At 42.6% G+C, this 27,625-nt stretch overlaps 1 protein-coding gene across 27 annotated transcripts in view; it reads left to right on the top strand.

The window, feature by feature from the left end:
* MAGI1 (membrane associated guanylate kinase, WW and PDZ domain containing 1) overlaps positions 1–27,625 on the top strand; it is a 355,855-nt gene that overhangs the window by 257,726 nt on the left and 70,504 nt on the right. For all 27 annotated transcript variants that reach the window (XM_055707410.1, XM_055707402.1, XM_055707400.1 and 24 more), the window contains 4 exons: positions 5,533–5,652; positions 18,739–18,945; positions 21,827–22,037; positions 25,575–25,657. In XM_055707410.1, the coding sequence (XP_055563385.1) occupies positions 5,533–5,652; positions 18,739–18,945; positions 21,827–22,037; positions 25,575–25,657 (621 nt within the window). The remainder of the gene's footprint in view (positions 1–5,532; positions 5,653–18,738; positions 18,946–21,826; positions 22,038–25,574; positions 25,658–27,625) is intronic.

Raw genomic sequence — 27,625 nt, 5'->3', positions numbered from 1 at the left:
GCTAATGGTGTCCAAATACAGTCGCTTCTACTGCTGCTGAATAAAACGGGTCAGTACTCTTGGCTTGGATAACCCTAGAAGTCAGTAAGATGAAGTAGTTCTGTGTACAACGTTTTCTTACAGCTAGGTTACACTTTATTTTTTGTTAGTGTAGATAAGGGTTTTTTCTAATACTGTGCTGCAGATAAGTTCTCCTTAAGCTTGGCTGCTGATCAGGTTGCCTCTTCTGGAGACAGACCAGGTTGTCTCTGTCTTTTCCCTTCTCTGCTTGCCATTAGCAGGTCTGTGAAGTTTGTCCTGCCTTCCAGTTATCTGGCACCATAGGTGACAGATGCAGGAGAGCTAGAGCAGGCTCTCCAAATTATCCTGTGACACGAGGGAAGAAGGTGACCTCTAAACACTGTGCAGAGGGGAGAGGGGCTGTTTTCCTAATACGTTTCTTCCCTGGCAGCTGAAGATTTTTTCAGTGTAGGTGATGAGAGCAGTCCCTTGTGGCTGAATGAACAAAAATATCAGTCTTGGAGAGCAATGGTGAGAACAGCATCCTTCCTTCTAATCCACCTGCAAACGGCCTCTTGGCAACCCCCCGCAACAGAGCTTGGCTTTGCAGCTTCGCCAGTCAGTAGCATCCCTGTACACTTCACACGGAAACTGTATTTACTACGGTTCCATTCACCGCTGGTAACCACAGTGACTTGAGTTTGTATAAAACATGGTTGTAGCAACTATTATAATTACTTTGAGTGTACAGCTCTCACATCATCTGTCATCATAAGAAAGCTGGTCGGTGGAGGTGAGAAGGAAATGACTTGTGGTTTGATTAGCTCTATTTTGGTGGCTGACCAGATTATCACTGCCAGCCAGTGGAACTGGACGTAGAAGAAATACGGAATCGTATGTGCAGAAATCATTGCTTTGCAAATGGGAGATGTAGGTGTTCTGCACTTGAGAAGTCAACTTCTGAATGTCTTGCTCTAGGGGCTATTTTGGCTCATGGTAACAGAATTACTGTTCAAGAACTGTTTTTGTTTTAAGAAGAAAGTAATTGAAGTGACTAAGGCCCCTTTGAAGTCTTATTTTTAGATTACAATAAGCAAGATTCTGATTAATTTAGCAGCGGGGCATCAGTGGCTATTAACAGCTTAACGTGAGGCTTGATAAGGAGCTAAACAGCCCCTGAATCACATATTAACAATCTGGCCATACTATAATTGAGGCTCATGTTGGGTAATTGTCAGCGTGGTTGATAGGCAACACAACAGCAGCAGCTATTTGTCTTTTAAATGGGCACTTAAATTATTCAGACGAATAGTTACTAGTCTTCAGTACATCTGAGCCACGGTTATTCTAGGTGTGGATGACAAGCTTTAGTTTAGTTAGCTTAAGTGCAACATGGGCTCTTCTCTGGGCAAACTCACCTTTGTCTGGAAGCAGTTTCTCAGGTGAGGTCTCCTTCTGTAGCTCAAGCATTAGTGATGCATGGATAAACTGGGATACAGCTAGCTTGGGTGTGATAACCAAACCAACAGCTGGGCAGACATTTCACCTAGCATCTCAGCCACCCATGTTACGTGTAGTTTTACCTCCCCAGACCAAGAGAGAAAGTAAAACCTGCAGTACTAATCCTTAGTCTTACTTTTATTTTATTTTTTTTTGTAAGTCTGCTGTGGTGGCAGAAGATTCGAGCAATTGTCCTGTGAGTGTGAGGTCTCCAACTAGTTTTATAAGTTGTGGGACATTCCAATCAAATAAGAGTGAAAGTTTGTGAATCATTAAATGTGCAGAAGGAGTTGCTAACCACTTGGTTTCTCCTCCAGTTCCTTCTTGCTGTAGCATTAACAATTCTAAGCTAGTCACACAGTGGGACATAGCTCAAATTAATTAGCTAAATTGCTACCTAATGGCAATAAGATTTGATGCCACTTAATATTTCAGTGCAAACATGGCAGGCAGGTTAACGTATTTAAGTATGATTGGCTCGCCTTTTCCAGTGGAGTATTTTAACTCCTGTTTGGACCATCTACAGCACATATTGTGCTCAATTAATTCTGCCATTAGCAGTGGTCTGACCTGCTATTAGCTCTGATAAAATGTACAGTCATCTCCACAGCTCCCTCCTTCAGTGATGACCAGCCTGTGGTAAGGATACTGGAATGCAATTTAACGGGGGAGGGAGGACAGACACACTACGCTTTGTAGTCACATTATAAAGTCACGTATAAATAAGTCACATTAATGATGGGAGACTTAATTACAATTTGGAGTTTATCAGCAGAAAGCTCTAATGAATGGAAACTTGCAGCCTGCAGTGGTGTTGGGCTGTGCACACACATGCTGCAGAGTAGTTGAGCAGTTGTTTCAGGCTGTGGAAAGGCTCCAGGTGGAAGGTGCTGATTATTCTTAGCATCCTATGCCTGGGAAAAGTCATCAGGATTGTTTATGTGCCTCTTGGTTTTCTTTTCTTTCCCCCTTTCTTTCCGCCCGCCCTCTCCCCCCACCCTCCTTGTGAAGCAGCCCTTCTGGCTTTGTTGTAAGTGTGGTTTGTAATCATTGTACACATCCCAGATGGTTCATGAAAACTCTTTGAAATGCCATCTGCCAGGCGTGTGTCCAGCCGGCAGCCTGTCATTCTGCTACAAGAAAAACGGAGGCGGGTTTACCCTTCCCCCTGCCTTTCTGAATTGCATTCAGTAACTCTTGCTCAGATGTGAAGCAGGATAACAGCCCGAGCATCTGCAAGCAATCTTTGCTTTAGACAGCAACACGGAAAGTTGTTGGGTTTTTTGCCTTTGCCTAGATAAGATATCCTAACCAGTGTAGTTTTTATTTTCCCTCTGTTGCTGAGGACCGATGCGAGGTGACAAATGTTATCGCTGTGATGTAATGTTTTTCTTTTACGCGGCAACTTGGCATTTCTAATGCATTCAGCGTGTGTTGCAGGCAATCGCGCTGATAGCAAGCACATCTGCGATTTTTCGACTTGAACATATTCAGGAAATTAAGAACACTGAGATGAAACAAATAGATCCATTAAAATGGCTCAGAGGAATTATGGCAGAGATATAATTGTCATGTCAAATAGGCAGCCAGCACTAGTAAACTGCTGACTGCAATTTCACCACTATAAAAATTCAGAAGGAAAAAAAAAAAAAAAAGATTAAGAAATACTTTCTGTGGGAAGATATAGATAAAGAAAAGAGAGTTTTAAAAGATACAGTGGGTCGTGAAGTTCCCTGATCTTTGTGTTTCATGAATGTGTGTTGTCAGTTACTGGGAAAGAGTATGTCCCGATCTTTGTCATTCAGCTCGTGTGCCACGTGGCTCGGGGTGACGTTTGACTGATGCTTTGGATGTGGAGCACTACAGAGTCTTAATTCTCACTTCCATTGTGCTCCAGGCATGGGACAGCTACCGCGCATCGTTGGACAGATTTAGTGCTGAGGTTTTTCCATTCTTCTTCTTCCTCTCTCATGGGCCTGGTTTAGGGGAACCTGGCAGTACTCAATAGCCGTGATGCTCTGGTGAGGGTCCTCACAGCCTGAACACCTACAGCAGTGTCAGTGCCTAGGGAGGAGATGCTGCGACCCTTCATCTCAGCTGCTGGGTGTGTGCACACTCCTTGTGTGCCAGGGAGGGTCCTGTGTGGGCGTTGCTGGCTGAGTTTTTCTGCCTGGCTTCAGATGGAAATGCCAGCACTTGGGCACAAGAGGGGCATGTGGTGTACTTCCAGTGTTTCTCTGGTCTAGATCTGTGAAAGACATCTGTCCTGTCTGACAGACTACTTGGTAAAAATTGTAGTCTTACTGTAAGGGTACAAGAATACAAAGAATGCAAAACTGAATCCTTCCGAATAGGAAAGAGCAATTCTGCTAGTAGGGTGAAGATACCTGTCACCATTTCCATCCCTTTTTTTTTTTTTTTTTCTTTTTCTCCTCCGGCCTTCACCCATTCACACAGCTCCAAGAGAAGGCACGATAGAAGCATCACAGGAATTTATAAACTTATCTGGACACTGATGCTAAATAATAAAAGATGCTAAATAATAAAAAGAGAGAGAGAGAGCTTCTATCTTGAAACGAGAGGTGGAGGATGTTAGAGAAAGTGAATGTCTATCAAGGACATTAACCCAGTGATAGTCTTTCAAGGGTGTCACTCTGTCAAGATTGACCTCTCGAACAGTCTCTTGGATGAGTAGGGCACAAGGAGACTTTCCGCTTCCCTGGCACTTCAGGAAAACATTTGCCAGATGCAGGCATGGTAGATTTATGCTCTTTCAACTTCTGAGAGCTGGAATCTTCCCAGTTAGTTTCCAGAAGCTCAGCTTCTCTATACTGAGGGTTTAAGAAATTGTACGCGCTGAGAAGGCACTACCCAGGGGCCGGAGTAGTGAGCCCACAGAAGTGAGAAATCATGCTTCATTAAATGTTAGGTATGGTTTCCACATCTCTGAAGTTTTTCCCAAGCCAGCAGATTGGTTGCAGCCACAGCAACTCAGACACCTCTAACGCTGCTCTTTCTTCTAAAGTTCAGTTTCCTGTACCATCTGTAAATCTGTCATTTATATTTAATCTCGGATGTATAGAACCAGCCATCTCCTAGCCTCCAGAGTCATGGAAAATAAAGGCTATTGAACAGAAACTGATCCTAATCAATTAAGCTGTGCTCAGTGACCTAAAATGCAGTGGCCCAAGCCATCTTAGCAAGAAGTCATGAAATGACTCATCTTACACCATGCTTCAAAGGGCTGCAAATGGGTCAGAAGGGAGAGGAGTTTCAGAGCTGGCAGAGTAGCAGTGATCAGAGCCCTGTTCTCCATGGGTCCTAGTTAAATTGCCGAGTGCTAGAGAGAGATTCAGTGTGAATTATTACTCAAAAGAAAAAGTATTTCTTGAACTGGAATGAGCTTATAGGTGAACTTCTCAGAGAAGAGTTTGCAGGTTGTCTCTTTAGTAAGCATGTGTGAATGGTCTGTCAAAACTGTCTCACGGTTCTGTTTAATGTTGAATAAAAAATATTATAAATAGGGATAAAATATTAAGAAGTAGTAAGGGAGAAAAGAGCTTAATGACCTGAAAGAATATTTGGTGAGATAAACTGATAGAGAAATAATGGAAGGCAGAAAGAAGTTGCCTTATCAGAGAATACAGATTGCAATTTTAGTGAAGTTGAAATGTGAGAGACTGTGCTAATAGCAGGAAGGTAATTGCTGGCCTGTTCCCACATATCAAACTCTTCCAGCTGTGTTTCTGTATGTGTTACGAGAGATTTCTTTGCCAGAGAGTCATTCTGAGAACATAAAAAAACATTGTTGGGTAGAACAACTGGTACCACCAGCTCAACCTGCGATCTATGTCTTGCCTTGTTTTTACACCGGTTCCTAACTTCTAACTGAACTTTTTGACACTGCTCTCTTTGTAGCTCACAGAACTGTATTTTACAGATACTTTTGTATCTTTATGATCGTTTTTGTACTGTCCCTTTTAACTCTTGATAAGAAAACATCTACATTAACGTGCTGTTTTTTCCTTTCAGGCACAACCCGTCCTCCAAGAGAAGGAGAAGTGCCTGGTGTGGACTATAACTTTCTGACTGTGGAGGAGTTTCTGGAGTTGGAGCGAAGTGGGACCCTTCTGGAAGTAGGAACTTATGAAGGTATGGAGCCGCGGGCAATGAAAAAGCACTTCAAAATAACCGTGATGGGACACCAGACTTGCATTGCATCACCCTTGCTTGCGTTAACCAGCTCAAGTTAGGGCCTCACTTTCTGTCCTAGTGTTCTACTTCCCTCTTCTGACTGTACCCTGAGAGAGGGGATTCCAATATTGCTGTGCTTTTGTCTTTTTCCCTTCAAGTTAACTACCTCAAAAGATTAACATCAGTAGGCCAGGAAAATCCAGTATGAAGTCTAATAACAAAATACTGAGGGAAGACAGCGTGACAGTGAGTGAAAATGCATCTACTCTTTGTTTCCACCCCTGCTCATCTCCTTGTTCACCCCTAAATACACATCTTTCATCACCCAGTTGTCTCACCATGCAGCTACATGATGCACTACTTTTGGCCTTTTTTTCCCCTCTTTATTCCTGGATAATTACTTCTAACTTAGGTCATTGTGTTGCTCCTTTTTACAGCACAGCTTTACAAACAACAGCACCAAGACTGCCAAGGGGCACTGAAATGTCACCAGGGTGAAAGCGGGGAAAAGATAGCTTTGACTTCCAGAGAAATGCAAGGCAAATTGGCCATATTTGGGTACACAGTAGTATTTGTGTAACTAAACCTGCAATCTGTATCTCCTTTAAATTGAAAACTCCTTTTGTGGTGGTTTTTTTTTGTGTTGTTGTGTCCATCAGTCCCATGCCCACCCCCTGCCCTGCAAGCATTGAAATGTCTTCATTGACAAGACAATGAAGAGAAATATCTTACAGGTGTGAAAGTCCTTCCAGTATACTTCAGCTCATTCATATCGTATTTCCAAAGGATCTTTTTGTAATTATGAGAAGTTTAAAAAGCCTTATTCTTGCAGCTGTTAATAAGAAACGAAATTCATTTAAAAATATGAACTACACACAAATAGCCAATAGTCATCAAATATGAACAGAGGAGATTGTGACATGCGGTTTTGGATTTTACGTTCTAAAAAAAATTCCTAAAACACTGTTTATTTAGCCTGCTTCTTTAAAAACTCCCTGATAAGGTCACCTTTAAACCTTGCACTTAGTCCCAACTGCAGACAATTGCAGTGTCAAACCTGATTTACATGAAGATGCTAAATGTATAATTTGGTTTCACTCTTCCACCTCTCTGAGCTGATTAGCTCCATCAGCACCAATGCGAACGTTCCAGCAGCAGCACTTCTCCAAAATGAGCTTTTTCCTCTCCATGTTTCTAATTATAACACTAAATTAGTTTTCTTTGTCATGGTGCTTGAAATAGATCAGCTGAACGGCCTCGCCATTACTTCCTGATCGTATTTGTTCTGGTGACCTTTCCACTTGGAAAGACAAAATGGGTAACTGTCTGTAAGCTGGCTCCTGGGACACGCTGGGAATTAGTTTTCAGGAAATGGTGTACCCATCTGGGACAGTTATAACCTGGTCGTTTCATTGCTTATGTGATTATATGCGGTAGCAGCTAAACTGTTTAGATTTCATGGGTTGTTCCTTTGAGTTGCTGAAGATGAGGTTGATTTCTCATAAGTCTAATGCGTATTTAATTTCTGTGGGTGATAGAAGTGCCTGAACTTTAAGGGAGTAATTTGTCAGAAGTGCTGAGAAGCCTCTTTCCACATTGACGCCGGTGACACTGGTGCCTAGTGGTTCTGTAGAGCTGGCCCGTGGAGGGAAAAATCAATAAGAATAAAGCAAATAGTGATGATGCATGTGTGCACATATGCATCAAGACACATTACTATTTCATTGTCATGTGAAATAAATAAAGTTAATTTTTCATTTACACTTTCAAGAAATTATTTTTCTGCCTTCTGAGATTTCTTTAATGGCTTTGTTGTACTTTTTTTGGAAATCTTATTTTACAACTGCATTGATCAAAACATTGCTGATCTTGATTAGATCTTGGAAGATGGTGTGATTCAGACTCAACGCTGCGATCACCAGCAATTTTGCCCATAAAAAAAAATAATCTGCGAAATACCACAGACAGCAAAGTAGGTTAGACTTCTGACATTCAAGAAGTGTTTGTTATTGTCCAGTTTTATAGTCTTAGATTAATTATTTGGTTTATGTTGTATTTTGCTACCTTCTTTTTTTATTATTATTTTCGAAGTGTACCACCATGATGAAGTTGATTATATTTTTGACCTTGCCAGTGATGACTTATTCTAAACCAGAGGGATGGAACCCAACAAAAGGAAATAACCTTCTGTTTCTCTCTGAAGAACCATAAAATAATGCATGGCTTTTATTATTAATAATGCTACCCATTGTACTGAGTAGGAATCAATTGCAAAGGTAGGGTTGCTTTTGATTACAGTGCAATTACATGATTTAGAGATGAAGGAAGGGGAATGCTATGAAATGGAGAGTAGTGATGATTAATAGGGAAATTTTCGTGTGCCTGGCAGCCACAAGCTCTTGTGGCTGAAGCAGGCTGGTGGTTTAGGGTCAGGGTGGTGGTCCCAAGTTTCCTTCTGGCCAACGTAAGTTGTCAGTGTCTGTATGTGGTGGTGGTGGGATATGGATGAATGCTCTGTATTTCTGTGCTATGATTCAGCAGCTAGGGAGGAAGTCTGACCCAAATGATCAAGATAAAGTTTTAGCATTACTGGATGACATTTGTTTGCCTATCGAAGGCATAAAGCCACCTGGGTACTTGCACTACCATTGGGAAAAACCTTGTGGAAGACACAACACAAGCGTTTGTTTAGTAACAGTTACTGAAGAGAACTTATGGGAGAAAAATTAGAAAACAGGGAGCCATCAGAAGAGGGGTGGTACGCAGGACTTTGATGCTGATATGGATTTTGATACTGGTTTGGAAAGAATAAAGAACAAGCAGAAAGGAACAGCTGGAAACCATCAAGGAGTAGGAGAATGTATCAGGTTTTAAAAGGACAACCTGGGTTTTAAAAATGCTCTAATTGCAAAGAAAGAAACTGCAAGATGAATAGGACAAAGAAGGTGTTGCCTACCTACTGGGCTGCATAATGGCAGTATTATTTTTTCTGGTGCACTGCAAATAGGTTCCTCTGGGCAGTTTTTGATTCACATGCCAGTGAATGCAGAGCGGGCATGGCAGCTGCTTTTTTGGTCACTTGTCACCTCTCTGGTATGTTCTGCACCCAAAATGCTCCAAAAATTGTAATCAGGTGGGAGAGGGGGAATTAGGAAGCCCTAATTCCTGAGGTTTTCAGTTCCAGTTTTAACATGCTGGGGTTTAACCATAAAGCTTAGAAATTTTTTTTTTCTCCCAATGAAAGCAACATGGTGATCACATGAATCCAGGAGCTGGAGCTGAAGCTGAAATCCTAGAAGACCTACCCAAAGCTGTGGTGCTGCACCAGTACTGGTGCTTTTTGCACCACCTGCATACTGGTAAAGATGCACGGAACGTGCTCAAGCCAGTTGGTAATTCCCTTTGACAATACTTACTAGGAAGGAAAAGTCTTTTTAGACTGCCCATTATCTAGGCCTTCTGGTGGGTAGGAAATTATGATAATTGTAATCTCAGGCACTTATTGACTGCGCCTTCAGGGTGTAAAATAGTGACGGATGCATGGAAGTGATTGTGTAGGTTACTAATTATTTGGCAATTACTTCTGCATTTGAATTGCAGGCTCTCACAGAGACCCCAAGGGAGGACTGTGTTGAGCAGAACCAAAACTTCTAGATATTACTCGTGTTTCTTCCCCATCTGCTGAGTGGCCTTGGGCAGATCAGGTAACTGCTCTATACTTCAGGTTACTGGCCTGGAGAATATTAAAACAACACTTAGTTCTCTCTTCATTAATATTTCAGCAGATACCCTGTGCCTGCAGTTATCTGCTATTACAAATAGGAGGGAGAGAGTGGAAGCGATGCTGTTTCAGAGGGCTGTGCTGAATGCAGCAGTGGAGGTGGCTGCTGTGCAGAGAAGCACAGGGACATTAGCATGGTGGCTGAATTTTGAATGGTGATGGCTGTGTCGCTGGGGTCTGGTGAGGCTGTATTAATGAATGCCTGCCCAGCACTTAGTGATCCTCAAAAGAAAAAGTGCTTCACTTTATAACATGTGAAGGGTTATTACATTATAGTGTATTATTGTCAAGGCGTCATCTTTCATTCTCAGGACAAGTGTTATGTGATTGCCAAGAGAAGTAATAAGTAATCTGCATTAGTCTGATGACTAAGATGTAATGGGGTGACTTGCTAACATTTTTAAAGTGTATAAAACTAGCTACTGTAGACAGGGTCTCCGACTGTGGTACTTAATGAGTGTAATAAATTACCTTAATAGTGCAGTTAAAATTTCAGCTGAAGTAGAGAGGTGTATTCAGCAACATGCTTCAAATCAAGATGCCTTTAGCCTAATTTATCTGATGTGCTAGCTCTCCTTGGGTTTCTTCGCAGCAGCCCCACTCCCCCAGCTGCTTTAGCAAAATGGCTGGATTTTCTTTGCTGGTCTTCTGGTGTCTTCACAGCCTGTGGGTTTCGCCAACTTGGTGCAACCTTGAAATGACATCTGTGTCTGTGGCATGCAAAACCTGATGGGAAGACTGGGCAAGGAAGGGTGGCAGATGCTGGGGATGCCCATGCAGCGGAACAACATGTTCCGCTTAATAAGATGAGATCTGCTTATTATTGTCTCCATAGTACAGATTGACTCAATAAATCATAATGGCTCCTCTAACATCATTACAATGTATCATGTCAAATATCCACTTATTAACATCTGTGCACTGCAGAAAGATTCCTGTTCTGTCTTTGGCTTTTATACTTTGCTTTTTTGTTTGTTTGTTTGGTTATTTTTTTAAACACTAGTAAGAAGAAAAGACATGTTCCTGTGTATGTGAATGATTATCAGTGTTAAGCGTGACTGCTGCTATACTGAAGTGTCATCTGATAATAATGCTTCATTCTACAAACAGCTAAAGTGGTAGCTGAGTAACTCTCTAAAAGCAAATATTCAAATCTCTGATAGTGGTTTAGAGTGGTTTTGAATTTCCTGTGCCATTCCTGATTGTTTTTATAGGAAGTTTTTCAATGCGAGCTCTGCCTGAAATTGTTCATTAGCAGTCCTGCTTTTCACTGGTTTTGATGCATTTTAAAACATCACACTTGGAGGAGAAGGTTGTTCCTAAACACCTGTGGCAAAAAAAAAGGTAGAGTGAACTAGTTGCTTTTTTCCTAAGTTAGATTTCAGGTTGGTTTTTTTTTTAAGGCAGCATTTATCTCTAACCACAGTGTGATGTGTTGAAGGCTGTTCATAGTAGTCCATTGATAGATGGCAGCCAGGCATATTTAGCATCGTTTCTTGGTACTGGATGTTGTCAGGACTGTCTTGAGAATTGGCTACTCCCTGCTGGTGTTAGCAGCTCCTTTGCAGCTGGGCAGCCCTTCTGCACCATGAGGCAGCCCAGCTGCCGCAACCCGTGGCATTTCCCTGCCACTGCAGAGCTCAGCCTGTGCTGTGAGCTATGATACATGCCTTCTTTAAGGCCACTGCCTTCTGGAGAGGCGAGGTGTTAGTAGGACACATCCTCCTGGTGGAAGTATATATATAAATACTTTATGTATTTGCAAGAAGAGTTGCATATTGCAAAGGCTTATAATGGTATTTTCCTAATTCCTACAGCCTTGCAGGAATGTGTGTTCCAGCTGTTTCACCTGTGTTCTCTGTATATACCATGCACAAGCAATGCTTATTTATGTTCCCTATGAATTTTTTAAATCTATTTGCATGTGGATTTAACAGTTGCTGTAATATAGCTTGGCTCAGGAAACACCCTGAGCTTCCATAGTCATCTCGTGCTCCGTGCTACCAAGGTCTTACTGCTTATGTGTTACTTGAAGTATCTTTGCTTTGTTTTACAAATTTTCCATGCATTAAATGTGCCTGGATGCAGCTGTACATGAGTGTTAACAATAGCATGTGGCAATACTTAGTGATATCTCAACACAGGAAAAATCAGAATAAATGAGAGTGATTTGATCTGTAGGTGACCGCTGTGCTGTCATTGCCTACAAGGACACTAATTGGAGTGTATGTTAAATTTTAGACATAAATTGAAATGTGCACATTGTAACATTTTGACTAAATTAACGAGAAATCCAGACTGATCTTTCAGTGAACCTCACCATTAATAACTGCAAAAAGTGACAGAGAACCTACTATTTAAAGCAAATTGGATTTGTCTATATTGTCGGTTAATTTCCCTGAGTTCTCTTCCGTTGCTTGTGTTTTGCTTCGGATCCAGATGCTGTATCTGCGGCCTCCTCTGGTTGCCTGGATACTCTGAATTTCCTCAAGGCAATTGCTAATCAATGTGCAGTTGCAGCTAGGTGAATCCCACAGACAGCAGCCAGATCTGTCATCTAAATGTATAGAAATCTGTAGCCAAATGTGATCTTGGAAGAGAACAGACAAAAAACCCTGTAGCAGGAGCTCTGCTCCCAGGAATCAATTCATCCCGTGCTAATCAGACACAAGCACTCTTGCTGGATTAGATGAGCAGAAGCTCTTCTGCTAAAATTAAGGGTCAATTGTTTTGGTTCTTGTAGAGAAGAAGAGCTGCATCTTGGAAAAGAAAACAATTACATTAATAATTACATTTAAAGTCTTTGTGTCGAGGCCTTGCTTAATTTTGCTGCTTATCTCCAAGTCACTTTCCCAAAATACCCATTTACATCAACAAAGCAAGCTACAAACTGCTTTTTAAAACATGAGCTGTTAATGGAGTCATTGTTAACATGGAGTGGTAGCTTTGAAGATCAGATGCACTTCTTGTGGACGCAGGGTCCTCTGTGCTACACAGAGGCTTTTGAGTTTCTTGGGATTTTTATAACTGCAAAATTATGCCTCACAGTAGGCGTCAGTAAATTCAGAACTGCAAGAACTCTGCTCGGTCCTTTCCTGAGACACAAATGCACTCCCAGTCCCAGGCCTAAATCTCTTTGCACCAGAAAACCAAGACAAATTTTCCTCCCCCAGAAAAGAAAATTGCTACTGCAAAGCCGGCACCTACAGATTAAAGCGACTGAAATAGATGGTTTGGGACCACATTCGTCAATTGATGTTGTACCATTAGGATTAATGCTCAAGCTCCTGCCTACCTTGCACACAGCTCTTCTGCCTTCTTTCCCCTCTCCATGCTAGCCCTGCCACCCTGGCCCCAGCCCAGCAGCTTCGTGGTCTCATCTTCCCTCTCTGCAAGGTGAAACACCTGCGTTCCACTACGGAGCCTTTTAGATTGCACCTCTGCTCTTGTGCCTTTCTACCTGTTCCAGAAGCGGCATCTTGGATGGATGGAGTCCTTTCCACTTGAAATTAATTGAATGGTGATCCGCAAAATTTTTTGTGGATTAGATTCATAGTTATTTTACTTAAGGGTAGCTAATTGGTGTATTTTTGTGAAGTACATTTCAAATTACAGGTCACGTAAAAAACTGAAGGGTGTTTGTGAATTTACGGCCCATCAGGCAAATATTTAATAAGATTGTTTTGTTATTTCAAAACAGAAAACAAGCTTTCCATTACTACTATGTTTCTAAAATTGAAAAAGAAAGTTCTCTTGGCTGACAGCATTGCTTTAATTCATACACTGCAGGACAGGGTAGAAGCTGCTCTAGATTGCTTTCATTGATTATGATCACTGCTTGAATTGGCAGAGGAAGAAGTGTTAGGATGATGAGAACTTGTCTTATTGTTGTGATTAGTTGTTACCAAAGTCTAATTACTGTGCATGATGCTAAAATGTGTAAGCTGCTGACACTTAGAGATAAGGAGATGAAAAGAAATCAACTCATTCCAAATAGCTATTCTGTTTTTTTTTCAATATTATTGTTACTTTTTTGCACTCTCCTGAGCAGCAGTTTAGAGCATGTGGATTAAGTCATGGATTTGGCTGCAAAAGCTGCCATCAAACTTAAGTTGTGGTTAAATAAGTTTTAAGCACCAAGGGACTGAGTAAAGTAAGGGTTAGGGAAAGGTGATGACAAGGAATTCAGTTTAATGGTATGTGCATCTGCTGAGTGAATGCATTATTATTAGCTATTAATTCAGTCGCTGCAGGCAGGATCCAAATGTGATTGGGAAGAAGGTAAAGCTTAGAAGCCTGGTTCCCATAGGAATCAGACATGGGAAAGGGCTGTGTTCTGCCAGGCTGGCTGCTTCAGAACCAGCATTTCCACAGAAAAGTAGAGGTTTTCCTGCTGTCTTGATCAAGGAATCTCCTTTGTCGGGGAGACAGGCTGCTCTTCTTCAGCTTTGGGACATCACGTTAGGGGCACAGCCCTCAGAAGTTTTGCAGAGATTCACCTGAGCTCAGCACCCCGGGGAGTCCTGCCATAACTACTGTGCTGACTTTAGAAAATGTTTTGGGATCCTCTGGGATGACAGATGCTTGTGTATGCACATGTAACATGCTGTTAATAATTAGAGCTGATTGGATATTCAGTACAAATTACACTAGCTATGAAGTTAGCCCGTTCTTTAGGCTTACAAGTGGCTCACAAAACACTGTTAAAGCATATTTTTAAATGTATGTTTTTTCATAAACACTGACAGATTTAATTTGAACAAATAATGTTGAGTCTGAGTGTTTTAAAACTCTTGCTGGGCTGTTCACTGTCAGTTGTTAATGGTGCACGTTTGGATTTCTGAGTCACAGGGTAAATATTTTATCTCTGCAATTTCTAAGATTAAAGCTGAGTTTTGAAGATAATTTTGTGCCAGTCCCTCCTAATGATGTGTCTGCCCCCATGCCCAGGCCCACATGCCATGTCTTCGTAAAGAACTGCTCAGAGAAGAGAAATAGATCTGACTGCATCCAGCAAACATGACGAAAAGAGTATTTCCATTTTCTCTCATTCTCCATGTCACCTGGAAGCTGAGTTGGAGCTTTCTTTTGCACTTTTGCATCATGAACTGGGTTGTTTTCCAAACATGTATGTCCTTGTATAAATCTGAAGGAAGAGCTGTGATTTTCTGGAATACTGACTCGGACTGAATCTGCCTCCTGTGGAGGAAAAAGAAAAGTTCAGCCCCAATAGCTGCATTTCCCATATTCCGTAAAACAAACCCCACACGTGCAGAGCTATGCTCAGTTTCAGATTCCTATTGCTTGTTGCATGTGTTCATATCTACTTGTAGGGATCCTCTAAGACAGCACACTGTTTCAGTAGGAAATAATTACTGACTAATAGTAACAACAACCATGGCTGGTTTGAAGCGTGACTAATGATTTCAGGGTAAGCAAATCTGAAATAGAGAAGCCTGGTTTTCTGCTGAGGACTGTTAGGAACTCCAGCCTTGCTTTTTGCTAGAGGAACTGAAAAGGAGCAAAACTTAAAAATAAAATAATGTATTTCTCTGCAATTGGTGGAGGGGTGGTAACGTCTGTGCCATGTTCCTATCCAGAAGAAACAAAACCCCACACTAGCAACATCTATGTATCCCCTCCCTTCACTTTGTTGCATCCATTGCAAAAAGATTTAACCATTTACAACAGACCTGAAATAAATTTTGGACAAAATAGTCATGTACAGTGCCATAAGTAAAAGCTGTTCTCACTAATATGGCACGCAAGTGGCTCTCTCTGCTTAGCAGTTAACATCCTTAGAAAATACACATTTTGTCGGGGGGGAAGGAAAATAAAAAAAAAACCCTAAACAAACAAAAACCTGAACCCCAAACTAGCAGCATTCTTAGGAGAAATGCCGAAGGGGATAGAATGGGAGTAGGGTTGATTATACTTTTTCTGCCTACCTACCTTTGTATTTCCCCTTTGCGCTTTCTCTCCCCTATTCCTCCTCGTCTTGTATAAACCAGCCCTGCAGTATGTAGAGCATAAGAATAATTTCTCTAGCAGAGACTGCAACCTGCTTGAGGAGCCTCCATCCCCATTAGAGGCTCTTTCCAGAAGAAGTAATTTCCTTCTCCCTATAAATTATGTATCAATGTACATTTAAGATTCTGAAATGAACAGAAGATGAAAGCATTGCAGAGCGTTGCTGCTCCTATGGAGCGGAATCCGCGATGTTGTATACAGGCTCGAGCACACCTTGTTAAGACAAACCTGCACGTGTTGCTGTCCTAGCACTCCAGCTGTAAAAGCATGGAGGCAGGAGCAACTCAGACTTCTCCAGCCTCAGCTCTGCAAGAAAGACTTTTTCTCTTCTTGGGAGGCAGTGCAGGGGAAAGGTAGCAATATGTGTCTGAAGTGGTCTTCCCAGACGGACTCTGCCAGCCTGAGCCAGGGTGATTCCTGGTCTCCCTTGCTCCTGATGTGTCCAGAGACCTTCCAGAGTCACAGGCTGAGTTCTGCAAGTGCTGAGGCAGGTATGATCCCTGTGATCTTACCCTAAACCTGACAGCCCATGCAGGTTCAGGGTTGTAAGGGACTTAGATGCTCTAACGGGAAAGGTAATGCAGTCAGCTAAAGAGGAGTTGAGATTAAGAACTAGTACTTCAAACTGAAGTAAGGGTATGTCATTTGGAACCTCAAGTGTGTGATGGCTGAGCAGTATGAACTGCACTGAGTGACTGGAAATACTGCATACAGCACTGAGGCAGGTCAATGCAGAGCTGCCTGACTAACTTTAAACTCAGTGCTGTATCTCAGTCTATGAATGATGCTGTTGGCTTCTGCAACAAAAATACACATGCATCTGTATAAAAATAAGCTAAAAGATCTTTTTTAGCAGAGATGAGGTTTTAAAGTGCCTTCACACAATCTGCCTTTGACACGTGGTTTCCATCTAGTGTAACAGTGTTAATAAAGGGGCGTGTATACTTTTTGGAGAATGGATATTAAATATATAGTGTAATTATCATAGAATCATAGAACGGTCACATGTCTTTTGATGCAGCCCAGGATACCGTTGGCTTTCTGGGGCTATGAGCACACATTGCTGGGTTGTGTGGAGCTTCTTGTCAACCAATACCCCCAAGTGCTTCTCCTCAGAGCTGCTCTCAGTCCGTTCTCTGCCCAGCCTGTATTTGTGCTTGGGATTGCCCTGGCCCATGTGCAGGATCTTGCACTTGGTCCCGTTGAACTTCATGAGGTGTGCACAGGGCTGCCTTTTGAGCGTGTCGGGATCTCTCTGGATGGCACCCCTTCCCTCCAGTGTGTCAACTGCACCCCACAGCTTGGAGTCATCATGAAACCTGCTGAGGGTGCACTTGATTCTACTGTCTCTGTACCTACTAAGATGTTAAATAGCGCTGGTCCCAATACTGAGCCCTGAGGAACACCACGCTTACTGGTCTCCACTTGGACGTTGAGCCATTGACCACAACTCTTTGAGTGCGACCATCCAGCAATTCCTTGTCCACCAAGTGGACAATCTGTCAAACCCATGTCTCTTCAGTTTAGAGACAAGGATGTCATGCATGACAGTATATGATGTTAGCTCTCTTCCCTTATCCACCAACACTGTAATCCTGTTGTAGGTGGCCACCTAATTTATCAGGCATGGTTTCCCTTAGTGAAGCCATGTTGGCTGTCACCGATCACCTCCTTATTTTTCACGTGCCTTAGCATAGTTTCCAGGAGGATCTACTCCATGATTTTGCTGGGCGCAGAGGTGAGACTGACTGGCCTGTAGTTCCCTGGGTTATATCCCCTTTTCCAGTCAGTGGGAACTTCACTAGACTTCCACAACTTCTCAAATACAATGGATAGTGGCTTTATTCTATGAAGATAGAACTTCATCAGTCAGTTCCCTTGGGATCTGCAAATGCATCTCATTGAGTCCTGTGGACTTGTGCAACTTCAGGTTCCTTAGATGGTCTCAAACCTGATCTCCTGCAGTGGGTGAACAAAATATGCACTGAAAAAATGAAAAATAGAGCTTTCAAGTTCTACATAGACTGTGGAGATAGATGAAGCGTGTAATCAAATATGTGTGTATATTAGACAAGAATTTTGTGCTGCTGCCACAGTTGAAGTCATACAGGAGGGCATCCTTTATATTTTGTCATAGCAGAGAGTATAGGGAGAATTTTTAAGTCCACCCTTGGAATCCAAAGGTGCAAAATAAAATTTAATATAATTCCTGAAAGGGAAAATTCTGAGGAGTTTTATGTTGTATATCACAGATCATTGTGTAAAACGTAAAAGATGCACCTTGCAATAGGTCTGAATTGCTGTAATGCCCAGCACTGCGGGAACTGATTCCAGACCTGAGGTTCCTGTGGAGCATTTCAGAGCAAATGGAGCCCTACTGTGGTGTTTGAGGTGAAGTGAAACAGGAACGGTGCAATACCTCCAGGTGGTTCCGGCATCAGTGAATCTGCACTTATTCTGTATTTCTTCCATGGCCAGTTAAAATGACAACAAAGCATCCCAAGCACTTTGCACTGTTTCTGTCACCTCTGGCGATGGCTGCCCAGAGCTGTGTGTTGCATTAACTCTGGGTGCATCTTTGTCACTTCAGGTTTTGCTTTAAGGTCTGGTTGTTCCCTTCTACCCAAGTTGACCCAACTGCTGAGTTTCCTCTTTGAAGAAAGTGATGCCACGTGGTGTCTTTTCTTTTCTATCCTTTGACAAAGTTTTCCTTCAGAGAGAGAGAACAGTTTTTGCTTTTTAAGTGCAACATCCACCCTAAAAGAACCTGTGTATTAAAGCAGGCCATCGAGCCTTTTATCACTTCTCTTGGTGATAGCAGTCATGAATTTTTTATTTTCTGCAGGGCTCACTCCAGATCTGCCACAGCATTGTGTGGGTGCACACATGTAAAAAGGCTGCTAATTGAAATTCAGATGTAACGAGATGAAGTTTTGCTATTCACCGTGACTGCCTTTTGTTTTAGCCCTTGTACGCTCAGTGCACCTAAACAATGCAACCGTTGCTTCTCCTTTTAGATTCAACAGCAATAACTTAAAAGGCAAGAAATATTTCTGTGTCTGCTCTAGAGATGAAATGTGCGCCCCCAAAAAGGGGAATGGTGTGTATTAGTATATTTACTTGCTTTTGGTGAGAGACAGAAAATTTAATGGAACTGAAAATAAAATAAAATAGAAAACTTGCTGCTATAAACTGTTCCCTTTTGAAGATGCAAATGTGTTTCTATTGCCTAGGTAACTATTATGGAACGCCCAAGCCTCCCAGCCAGCCCCTCAGTGGGAAAGTGACTTCCACTGATGCTTTGCAAAACCTGCAGTGTGGCTCCAAGCAGTCGACTCCAAAGCGAACCAAGTCTTACAATGATATGCAAAATGCTGGCATAGTGCATACAGAGAATGAGGAAGAGGATGATGTACCTGAAATGAGCAGTAGCTTCACAGGTAAAACATAAGTTCCGTGGTCCATCAGTTAGGATACATGGGGAAGGTTTTCGGAGGGGGATTTTTTTTTTGGGGGGAGGGGTTGTTTTTAATGGGTTTCCTGCAAAGCTGTTAGTGCCAGACAGAACTGGCCAACAACACCTGAATGGCAGATGTCCAGGTGTGGACAGTCACATACATCATTGTATTGTCTAAAAAGTCACTGTGGGATTGAGCTGGATGAGAAAAAAATGGGGAATAGTTGCAGAAAGTTCAAGGATGTCTTGCGATATGGTTGATAGTTACAAACAGTATGAAATTACTCATCCAGGATTACATTTGAAATTATTTATTGTTTCTTTCTAAATAAGTTTCTGTCCTTTCCCCTTCCTTGCATCTAGAGATACTCATGACGTACAATTACTAGGTGCTCTTCTCCTAGATACCTTCCAGCTAAGTGAGGGCTGCTTGCTGTAGGAGTGAGGTATGAAACATGGGTGCAAACTTTGTATTTTATGCAGGCCTTGTGTCCTGCTGAGCACAGATCTCAGTCCCACTGTGGCTACCATTGAGCTGAGAGATCATTGGAAACTTCTGCAATTTAAAGTCAAGTGCTGTGCAGGCAGATTCACAGCAAAATAATATTGAAGATCAGTTGAGTTTCCACAGAAATCAACTGGAAGTTTGTGAAGCTCTGAGGAGCAAGAGCTCTTCCCCATGTCTGCAATCCTGGTATTTGTTAGCGCTTAGAGCATTACTTCCTCAGCTCAGTTTCAAGCACTGAATTCGTCTTCCTTGATCCCTTTGAAGTAAGCACTTAGCAGGGAGCATTATCCACACCTTCAAGCTTTCGCTTGCTGTGGGTGCTCACCATCACTACTGGCACTAGGTCCTTTGTCATCCTCTGGTCACTTCTTACCACCATGACAATTTCCCTTCCCAGCCTCTGGTAGGTCATAGGAACTGTCATGCTAGTTCCTACCTGCCAAAGTCCTGGCTCTAAAGTCTGTGTAGAGCTCTAAAAGGATTTAGACAGAGGTGTAGTTTTGGCCCTCTCTGGGCCAGACTGGCAAATGGCTTTGAGGCTTGTGCTGTGCTGGGCTGCTGCCTGTTACGTATTTCCAACCCAAGTCACTCCTGGCTGGGCTAATCCCTCCCAGGCTGGAGTTTCTGTCTCTGCTTACCAGCTCCTTTACAAAGTTCTGTTCTGTGTTCTATGTTGTGACATGGCAGCAACCTCAGCCCTTGTCAACAAGATCTGATTTTGGGAGGAAGCTGGTGGGAGGTGCTGTTTGACCTCCTTGCTGCCCGTCTCAGTTTGGTGCCTCTGAACTAATTTGAGCATCGTTTCGCTGCTTTGTTTCCTTCACAAGATGAAATATTGGGAGATGCAGCTCATTTGTCGCAGTGTTATCACGCCCTGGCCCCTTGCCTCCATTAAATGGGCACAGAATCAAGAAAAGAGTTATTTCTCATATACCAAAGTGATTCCTTATGCTTATTTCACACGTAGACGTGCTAGCCATATTAAAATGCTCCAGCTTCCTTAGAAGACCTCTCAATGACTTGTGTTTTCCAGAGTTTGGCATGTTTACACTCTGAGGCTTTAGCTGGCGATGATTCATTCATGCTTCTTTATCTTGTCATCTTCTACCTAAAAATATTGAATGCCAGGAAGGCAGCTGAGGGAACTGGTATAGTCCAGATATTTTTCTTCCCTCATCTCCCAGTTAGTTATTTTCAGCATCTTCCCTTTCTGCAATGGCAGCACACAGACTAGAATAGTGCAGGAGCTGCAGTTAACAGCCCTCCCAAAAACCAGGGCTGTGAGTTGAGGAGGTCCATGGTCTATGGTCTAGAGAGCAGAGACGAGGTCCTGGCTGTGAAGCCCTTTCAGTCCCACTGCTGGGGACTGGGCAGTGTGATGCTGATCTCTCTGTCTTTTGCTCGGTGTGTTGCCTGCTGTGTGTACCGGAGGCTGACTGGTGGCCTCAGGTGATTTGGAAGCACTTCCATAAATTTTCAGCACCTTCAAGAACCAGAGAAAATCCCTTTGGTCGACACAGGAGTAATTTTAGAATTTGTCTGTTGTTGCCAAAACCTCTCTGTGAAGGAGTTAGGGGCACAGGCCTGGTTTTTGGAGAGCATTTACTGTGATTGGGGTTGGAAGGAATGAGCAGCACTGTCTCATGGATACAGCTCCAAACAGCACTGATATAAGAATGTTTCCTTTAAGGGAGAAGGGCCAGATACATCATAAAATACTCCTGAGTGACTTTGACTGGTAGGATACAGTGATGAGCCACAGAATAAACCTCCTCAGACAGCAAGAACATCACTAGTGAGCAGCAACATGTGGACACATGGTGTAGTGCTGACATTCATTTTAATTTTTAATTTAAAAAAGAAAAAAAAAAGCACTGCACTAAAGATGTTCACCATTAGCTTGTTGACTTCAAGCTTCTGGCTACCGCCTGCACTTGTAAAAATCTCCCTTTTTGATCGCTCTTCAAACAGGAAATTTTATTCTGCTAATCCCTGTCCCACAACTGGCACTGCGGGAGCAAACCTGTAAGCCTGCTCAGAAGCCCGTTGAAGTTGTCTCCATCAGCAAGCCCTGGCCTCAGACAGCTGGGAAAGCTTTGGTACCTCCGCAGGGCCCGTCAAAGCGAGCAGGGGAGCTGATCACAGCTCGGCTCGGCGCTGGCTGCAGCGCGTGGGCAAAGCAAGCTCATCCCTGCCGGCAAAAAGGCTGCAGAGTCTTTACCCGGGGTTCATCTCTTGCTGCCTCTTGTGCATTGAAAAGCAAGGAAAGGAAAGCTGTAAGGATAAACCCAGGGAAGCAAAAGGGAAGAGAAAAAGACTGTCTTTTGATGATATTTTTGCTCTTTTTATTCTACAGCAGAGTCTGGTGACCAAGACGAGCGTAATACACATACTGTAAGAGAGACAGCCCCACCATCTGCAATTGATAGCCACACCAACGTTCCCACCACGGAACCATCTCAGAACCTCCCTCAATACCTACCTCCTTCTGCCGAGGATAACCTAGGTCCTCTGCCGGAAAACTGGGAGATGGCCTACACCGAGAACGGAGAAGTCTATTTTATAGAGTAAAGCACTTTTTTTTTTTTTTTTTTTTTTTTTTGTTCTAATTCTATCTCTCTCCCTCTCTCTTTGGGCATAAGAAAACCTCCATGGAGACATTTCGTGTGTGTATTAAATATTTAGTGTATAGAGTTATGTTGCAGAGCTGTTAAGTTCCTTAGTGCTTCTGAAGAGGTTTTGCATTTCCTGATTGGATTAACATCCAAATTACTCCTGAGTTCAAAGGCAGAGGGAATTTGCTTGTTTTGTGAAGGTAGTTAGAATAGCAACAGACATTTGTAAAATGTGGGCCAGTTGTTTTAACGGGTGGAGTGAAAGCTCCTAATTGAAAGGGCTGAGACTTGGTTTCTGGAGCCTGCCTCTGCGCATAATGCAGCAGGGAGAATTCCTGCATCAGGTGCCGGGGCGGTGGCAGAGCCAGGGAATGGACTCTGTGTGTTGACCTCTTGTCAGAGCAAATGGGCCAAATGTGTTAATAAGCTCCAGTGTTTTGCAGAAGGCATAGCTCAGTGCCGAGTAGGCACAGTAAGTCTGGAAAAGCGGTACCTCGTGCTCTGCTGTCTTTGCCTAAGAGCTGAGAGCTGTCAGCAGTTCTATGAAGATATTGATTTTTTTTCATGCCATAAATAATAGTCTCTAATGATACTCATCTAGATTTATTGAGATAGGAGTAACTTATAAAATGGGACCCGTTAGTGGAAGGGATTTCTTGCACAGAGTTTAGCTAGACATTAAAATTCAATTAGCTTTTGCAACTCAAGCCCTTAGCTGCCTAAGTAGAGGAGCGGGGTGAGGAATTGATTTTGGATTTGATGGTCTGTTTAATATGGTCTTGGAAACTGATATCCTCTGTCTGTGTACCAGAAGCCAGTGGCCACTTAGCACAGAAGAACCTCCTCTGCTGAAGCCCCTTCTGGTACTCCAGAGAGTTATGCTGGAGTAGGCCAGTAAGGGAGCAGTCCTGCTCCATCGGCAGGAGAGGGGACTTTTGGACAGGGCCAAGGGAAGGTTTATCAGAGCAGGTTTCCCTTTGGCTGCAGTGGCAAGGGAACCCATCAGAGAAGACTGCCAGAAGATCTGAGGAGCTGGGGGGACTGAGAGCGCTGCAACAGCTCTTCACCAGCTGGGAGACAGCGCTGTAAAAAAGGCCATTTTCCAGTTACTCCAAGAGGCTCCACCAACACCCTAGTATAAGCCAAAATCTAGAAGGCACAATGCAAATTCTCATCAGCTGCATATCAGATGAAACAGAAGTGTGTTCGTTATCCCAAACACAGTATTCTGCCCCTCATTATGTCCTCAGGGTGCCTCATTCTTTGACGTACTTGCTCGCTTTAATGTATGTAACACAGGCTGAGTAATAGTCCATGGAGCCTGCCGTTTTCTTCCCTGGAGAAGGACAGATCTTGAGCACAAAATACTGCCCAAGAAGACAGTTACTCCCTTTTTTGTCCCTACATGGGCCCCTGCTGTCCTTCCTTACAGGTGCTTTAGCCAGGGGTTTTGCTGCAGCCACCAGTTCCCCCAAAACCCATCCCCACGGCTGCTGTATTCTCTATGTGTGTGCATTCTCTTAGCAGTGCAGGACTGTAGCACCTTAAATAATTTGTTAGACCTTTTGCAGGGGAATCATATACGTGGTGGAAAAACGTAGCCTGCATACACAACTATCTGTCTGACATGAAAATCTGGTAGCACACCAACTGCTTCCTTCCCTGCAGTGCAGATTGACCATTTTGAGGATACATGCGCATAGGGAGTGATTTTGTGCAAGAATGTGTTGGTGTGGATACAGCACTGAATGACTGCAGTTCTATTAATTCTAAGGACACCCTGAGCCTAGAAACAATTTAGTTTGATTTGTATCAAATTAAGAGAGCAAGCTAATGAGCTGTGTGGACCCAAGCTGGCTCAGATGTCAGTATCATCATCTACAGCGCTTTGGGTTATCCAGTCAGGGTGCTGAAGGGAACAGTGGGAACGTCTGAGATGCTTGCACAGAACCAGCACAGGTCCAGTGGGGCCAGAGCTATGTCGGATAACCAATCCTGATGGCTTGTAGCTGAAGCAATTTGGCTCTTGAGATATGTTTCTCTGGTGCTTTAATTGGGGTTTTCATTACCCAAAGTATCCCAGCTTCTCATTACCCTGCACGTAGATGTATGCATGTTGCAGGTTCAATACAATCCTGCCTTTCCGAGTGTGTGATCTGAAAGGTGTTTAGCTATATATTTCATGCCTCAACAAACTACACTTTCGTGAGCCTTTGGTTAGCAAGACAAAGTTGCAAAAAATATGCAAATATTCTCTTGCTCTCCTCCCACCGCCCTCTTTCTCAGCTAGACTACAGACTTGCTTATTTATAAGTTGACAGAACCCCTCTGCTTTATTGCTGTTAATTTGCCTGACTTGCTGAATTTCTGCCGTTCATTTTTCTAGTTGGCGATTAATTGCTCTAAAGCATACAAAAGGACTGAACACATTTGCTGATCCTGCATTGGGAGGGCTGGGTAGTAGGATGTGTAAAGCAAGGACCTTTTATTTACACACTTTGATTCTAGGAGCAGGGCAGTCCCCTCTTCTTGCAGTAAAATACAAGTTTGCTGTTCAGCTGTTAATTCCTCAGGGATCGTAGCCCTCATTACAGCATCTCCAGCTTCATGTGGCTATTGTGAGGTTAAGGTTAAGTTTGTAAACCTCTCTGAAACCTTGAAGGAGAAGTAAATAGCATTACTATGGTATTGAAACTTAAAACTGCTAAGCAGTGTTAAAGGCTAAGCTAGGTATGTGATACCTGAGAGACTGGAAAGGTATCTTTGCAGGTTATGTCTAAGGTGACATCAGGTTGTAGAAGAGACATTATATTACAAGATTGTCTGCATATGCAAACAAAATGATGGGAGAAAATAATGTCTAGAAAAATTTATTTTAAGCCTGTTTGCTATGCAGCCTTCACCACTGGGACTGGCATCACGATACTGTCAGGGGACTTGTAGAAAGGAAAAGTTGAAAGTAAAGCTGTTCGACTTCCATCAAAGGCTTTAACAGAACATTTTTATTTGTGTAATTAAAAAGTTTTCCACTGGAAATTTTGTTTTTGACTAATGCTTGGGTCAAATCTAGACAAATGTCAAAGGTCTTTCGTAAGAACAAAGACCACTACATGATTTAGGGAGGAAGGGAAACTTCTCCCTATTCATCAGGAGGAAAATGGCTCAGAGACAGCTCCTGGAATTAAGAAACCAACCACCGAAGACAAAAGTTTGGAAATTAGTATTATAATACTGCAGTTTTCATATGTGTCCTTCCAGTCAGGAATACTGATTTCTGTATTTTTGCTTTTTACCTTTGTGTTTTCAATGCTGTGATTCTTGTGATTTGGTAGACTAGTTTGCAAAACATCAAATTGTAATGCTGTTTCTTCTGGAGCAAAAGTATGCCTTCAGGGCTGTTGAATAATAAAGAGGATGTATACTTTTATGTCACTGATACTTCAGCTCTGCTTTATTAACAAAGGTCATATTTCCATTTTTGGTTCCCAGCCATAACACAAAAACAACATCTTGGCTAGATCCACGGTGCCTGAACAAACAGCAGAAGCCTCTAGAAGAATGTGAAGATGATGGTAAGAAACTGAAAGTAATGAAGTAATAGTGTACTTGTTCTATTTCTGGTGGCTTTCTTCCTTTCCTTTTCCCCTTTCCAATAACCTGTGTTCAGAAATACTTAAAAAAAAAAAAAAGGTTCATTAGTAAGTGCATAGAGACATCCGTTACGTTGTTGTAAAATCACTGTCTGTGTATGTAAAATAGCCATTGAGATGGCAGATCATTTAATAAACATCAAAGAGGTGCTAGAAGAGGCCTCTGTTTTTTGCAAAGGCATTTAAACAGTCACTGATGCTGAACAAGACTCAAAGCTTTCTAATGTGTTGGCTCCTTGGATCACTGTGTAGGAGGAAAGCAACTGAGTCTCTACGTGCTCCATTGTGTTATGCTTCAACCACCTGCTTTACATTAATTGAGAGAGTTATGTTGTTAGTTCCTTGTTTGAGCAGAAATAACTCCATTGCTTTGCTTCTGCTGTTAAATTCTGACAGTCCACTTAGTGTTATGATTACTGAAAACAAATCCCGTTTGGAAGTGTAGTTTTGCATCTAAAAATTTACACTGATCTAATTTTGTATTCCTTGAGATGTTGGAAATGCAAGCCACTGTCCAATTTAGAGCAGCCAAATGCAGGACTGTTAAAGGAGGTTCTTTCTCAGCATCCTTTAAGAGATGCTGGAATAAAAAGGGAATCACAATGAAAATAACTTAAACATTTGGGAAAACCTGTGTGGAAATTTTGGTCTACTGACCAGGAAAGGTGATGGTATTCTAATGCATGATTTTGGCTAACACAGTGCTATCATGGTAGACGTACCTTAAAAAGTGAAGGGTTTACTTTGTCAGAGTTGGTGCTGTCCTTGTAAAATTAGTTTTCATAATATGATCAACATCCTACTGGTGTGAGTCGACTCAATAAGAATTATGATTTTATTTCGGAAAATAATCAGCTCAGTCCCTTTTTACTGGTAGATTCAAATCTGGCCTCTAGAACTGCTGTTACTATTTCTGCACATGCAGTTTTTCAACCTCTACTTCCTTTCACGTGTGAGATTTTGCAGGATGGGAGAATTTGTTGCTTGTGCAACCTGTGCTGCCACGATAAAGCAGGTCCCCAGCTTCCCAGTGCACAAGGCAGCGTGCCCCCAGACCACAAGGATGTGCAAAGCCCAGGCAGAAAACCAGCATACCGAGCTGGCGCCTGCTTCAGGTGCTTAGCAACTGGCGTCATCTGTCAAGGAGCGAGCGGGATGAGCTGGATTAATGAAGGCCTTGCTCTGCACCTAAAAATGGATATGTCAGTGTGCAATCAGAACTGGAACAAAATTAAACAACAGCATACGCAGGCCAAGCTCCCTCCTCCTTGCAGTTAAGCGTTGCAGGCAATTTAAAGAGGAGGTTGCTGAGTCTCAGCATCAGCTTTCCTATTTCAGAGGGTGGTTTTCCCTGAAGTACAACTTCTGTCCTGGCGTTCTCTACCAGCAAGACTCCCACTGCGTCGCTAGCCCCAGTGATGCCCACAAGCAGCACGTGCTGCTGTGGGTCATCGTGGCCCGCGCTGTGCTCTGAGCCCGGGAAGGGAGCAGGGGACGGGAGGAGTCAACAACGGGTGGCTGAGCTCCGCTGGGAAACAGGTTTAAGTCTCCTCACAGAAGGGAAAGTCTTTCTCTCATCCTCTTAGCAATTACAAAGCAAACATTAGAATAATTTATTTTATTGGGATTAGAAACATACAGCTGGTATTTTTGCATTTAATTAAGTTCATCATTTTGCAGACTAGTGGCATTTTTGTTTATCAGGTCCTTCAAATCAGCTGATTTCATTTTCCCCCCACCCCTTCACTTCATTCACTGAGTTGCTCATTAATGAATATTTTTAACACTCAGTAGCTAAAGCAGTTGTTTCATAGGTACAGCAGTGCATGCACTGCACTGTTTTGCTTGGCTGCTCTGATCTTACTTTGCACATAAGAATAATTACATTTC

The sequence above is a fragment of the Falco cherrug genome, chromosome 4 (genome assembly GCF_023634085.1).
Source record: "Falco cherrug isolate bFalChe1 chromosome 4, bFalChe1.pri, whole genome shotgun sequence".
In the NCBI taxonomy this organism is placed as follows: domain Eukaryota; kingdom Metazoa; phylum Chordata; class Aves; order Falconiformes; family Falconidae; genus Falco; species Falco cherrug.
The sequence above is the reverse complement of the archived record's forward strand: the minus strand, read 5'-3'. Positions and strand labels throughout refer to the sequence as shown.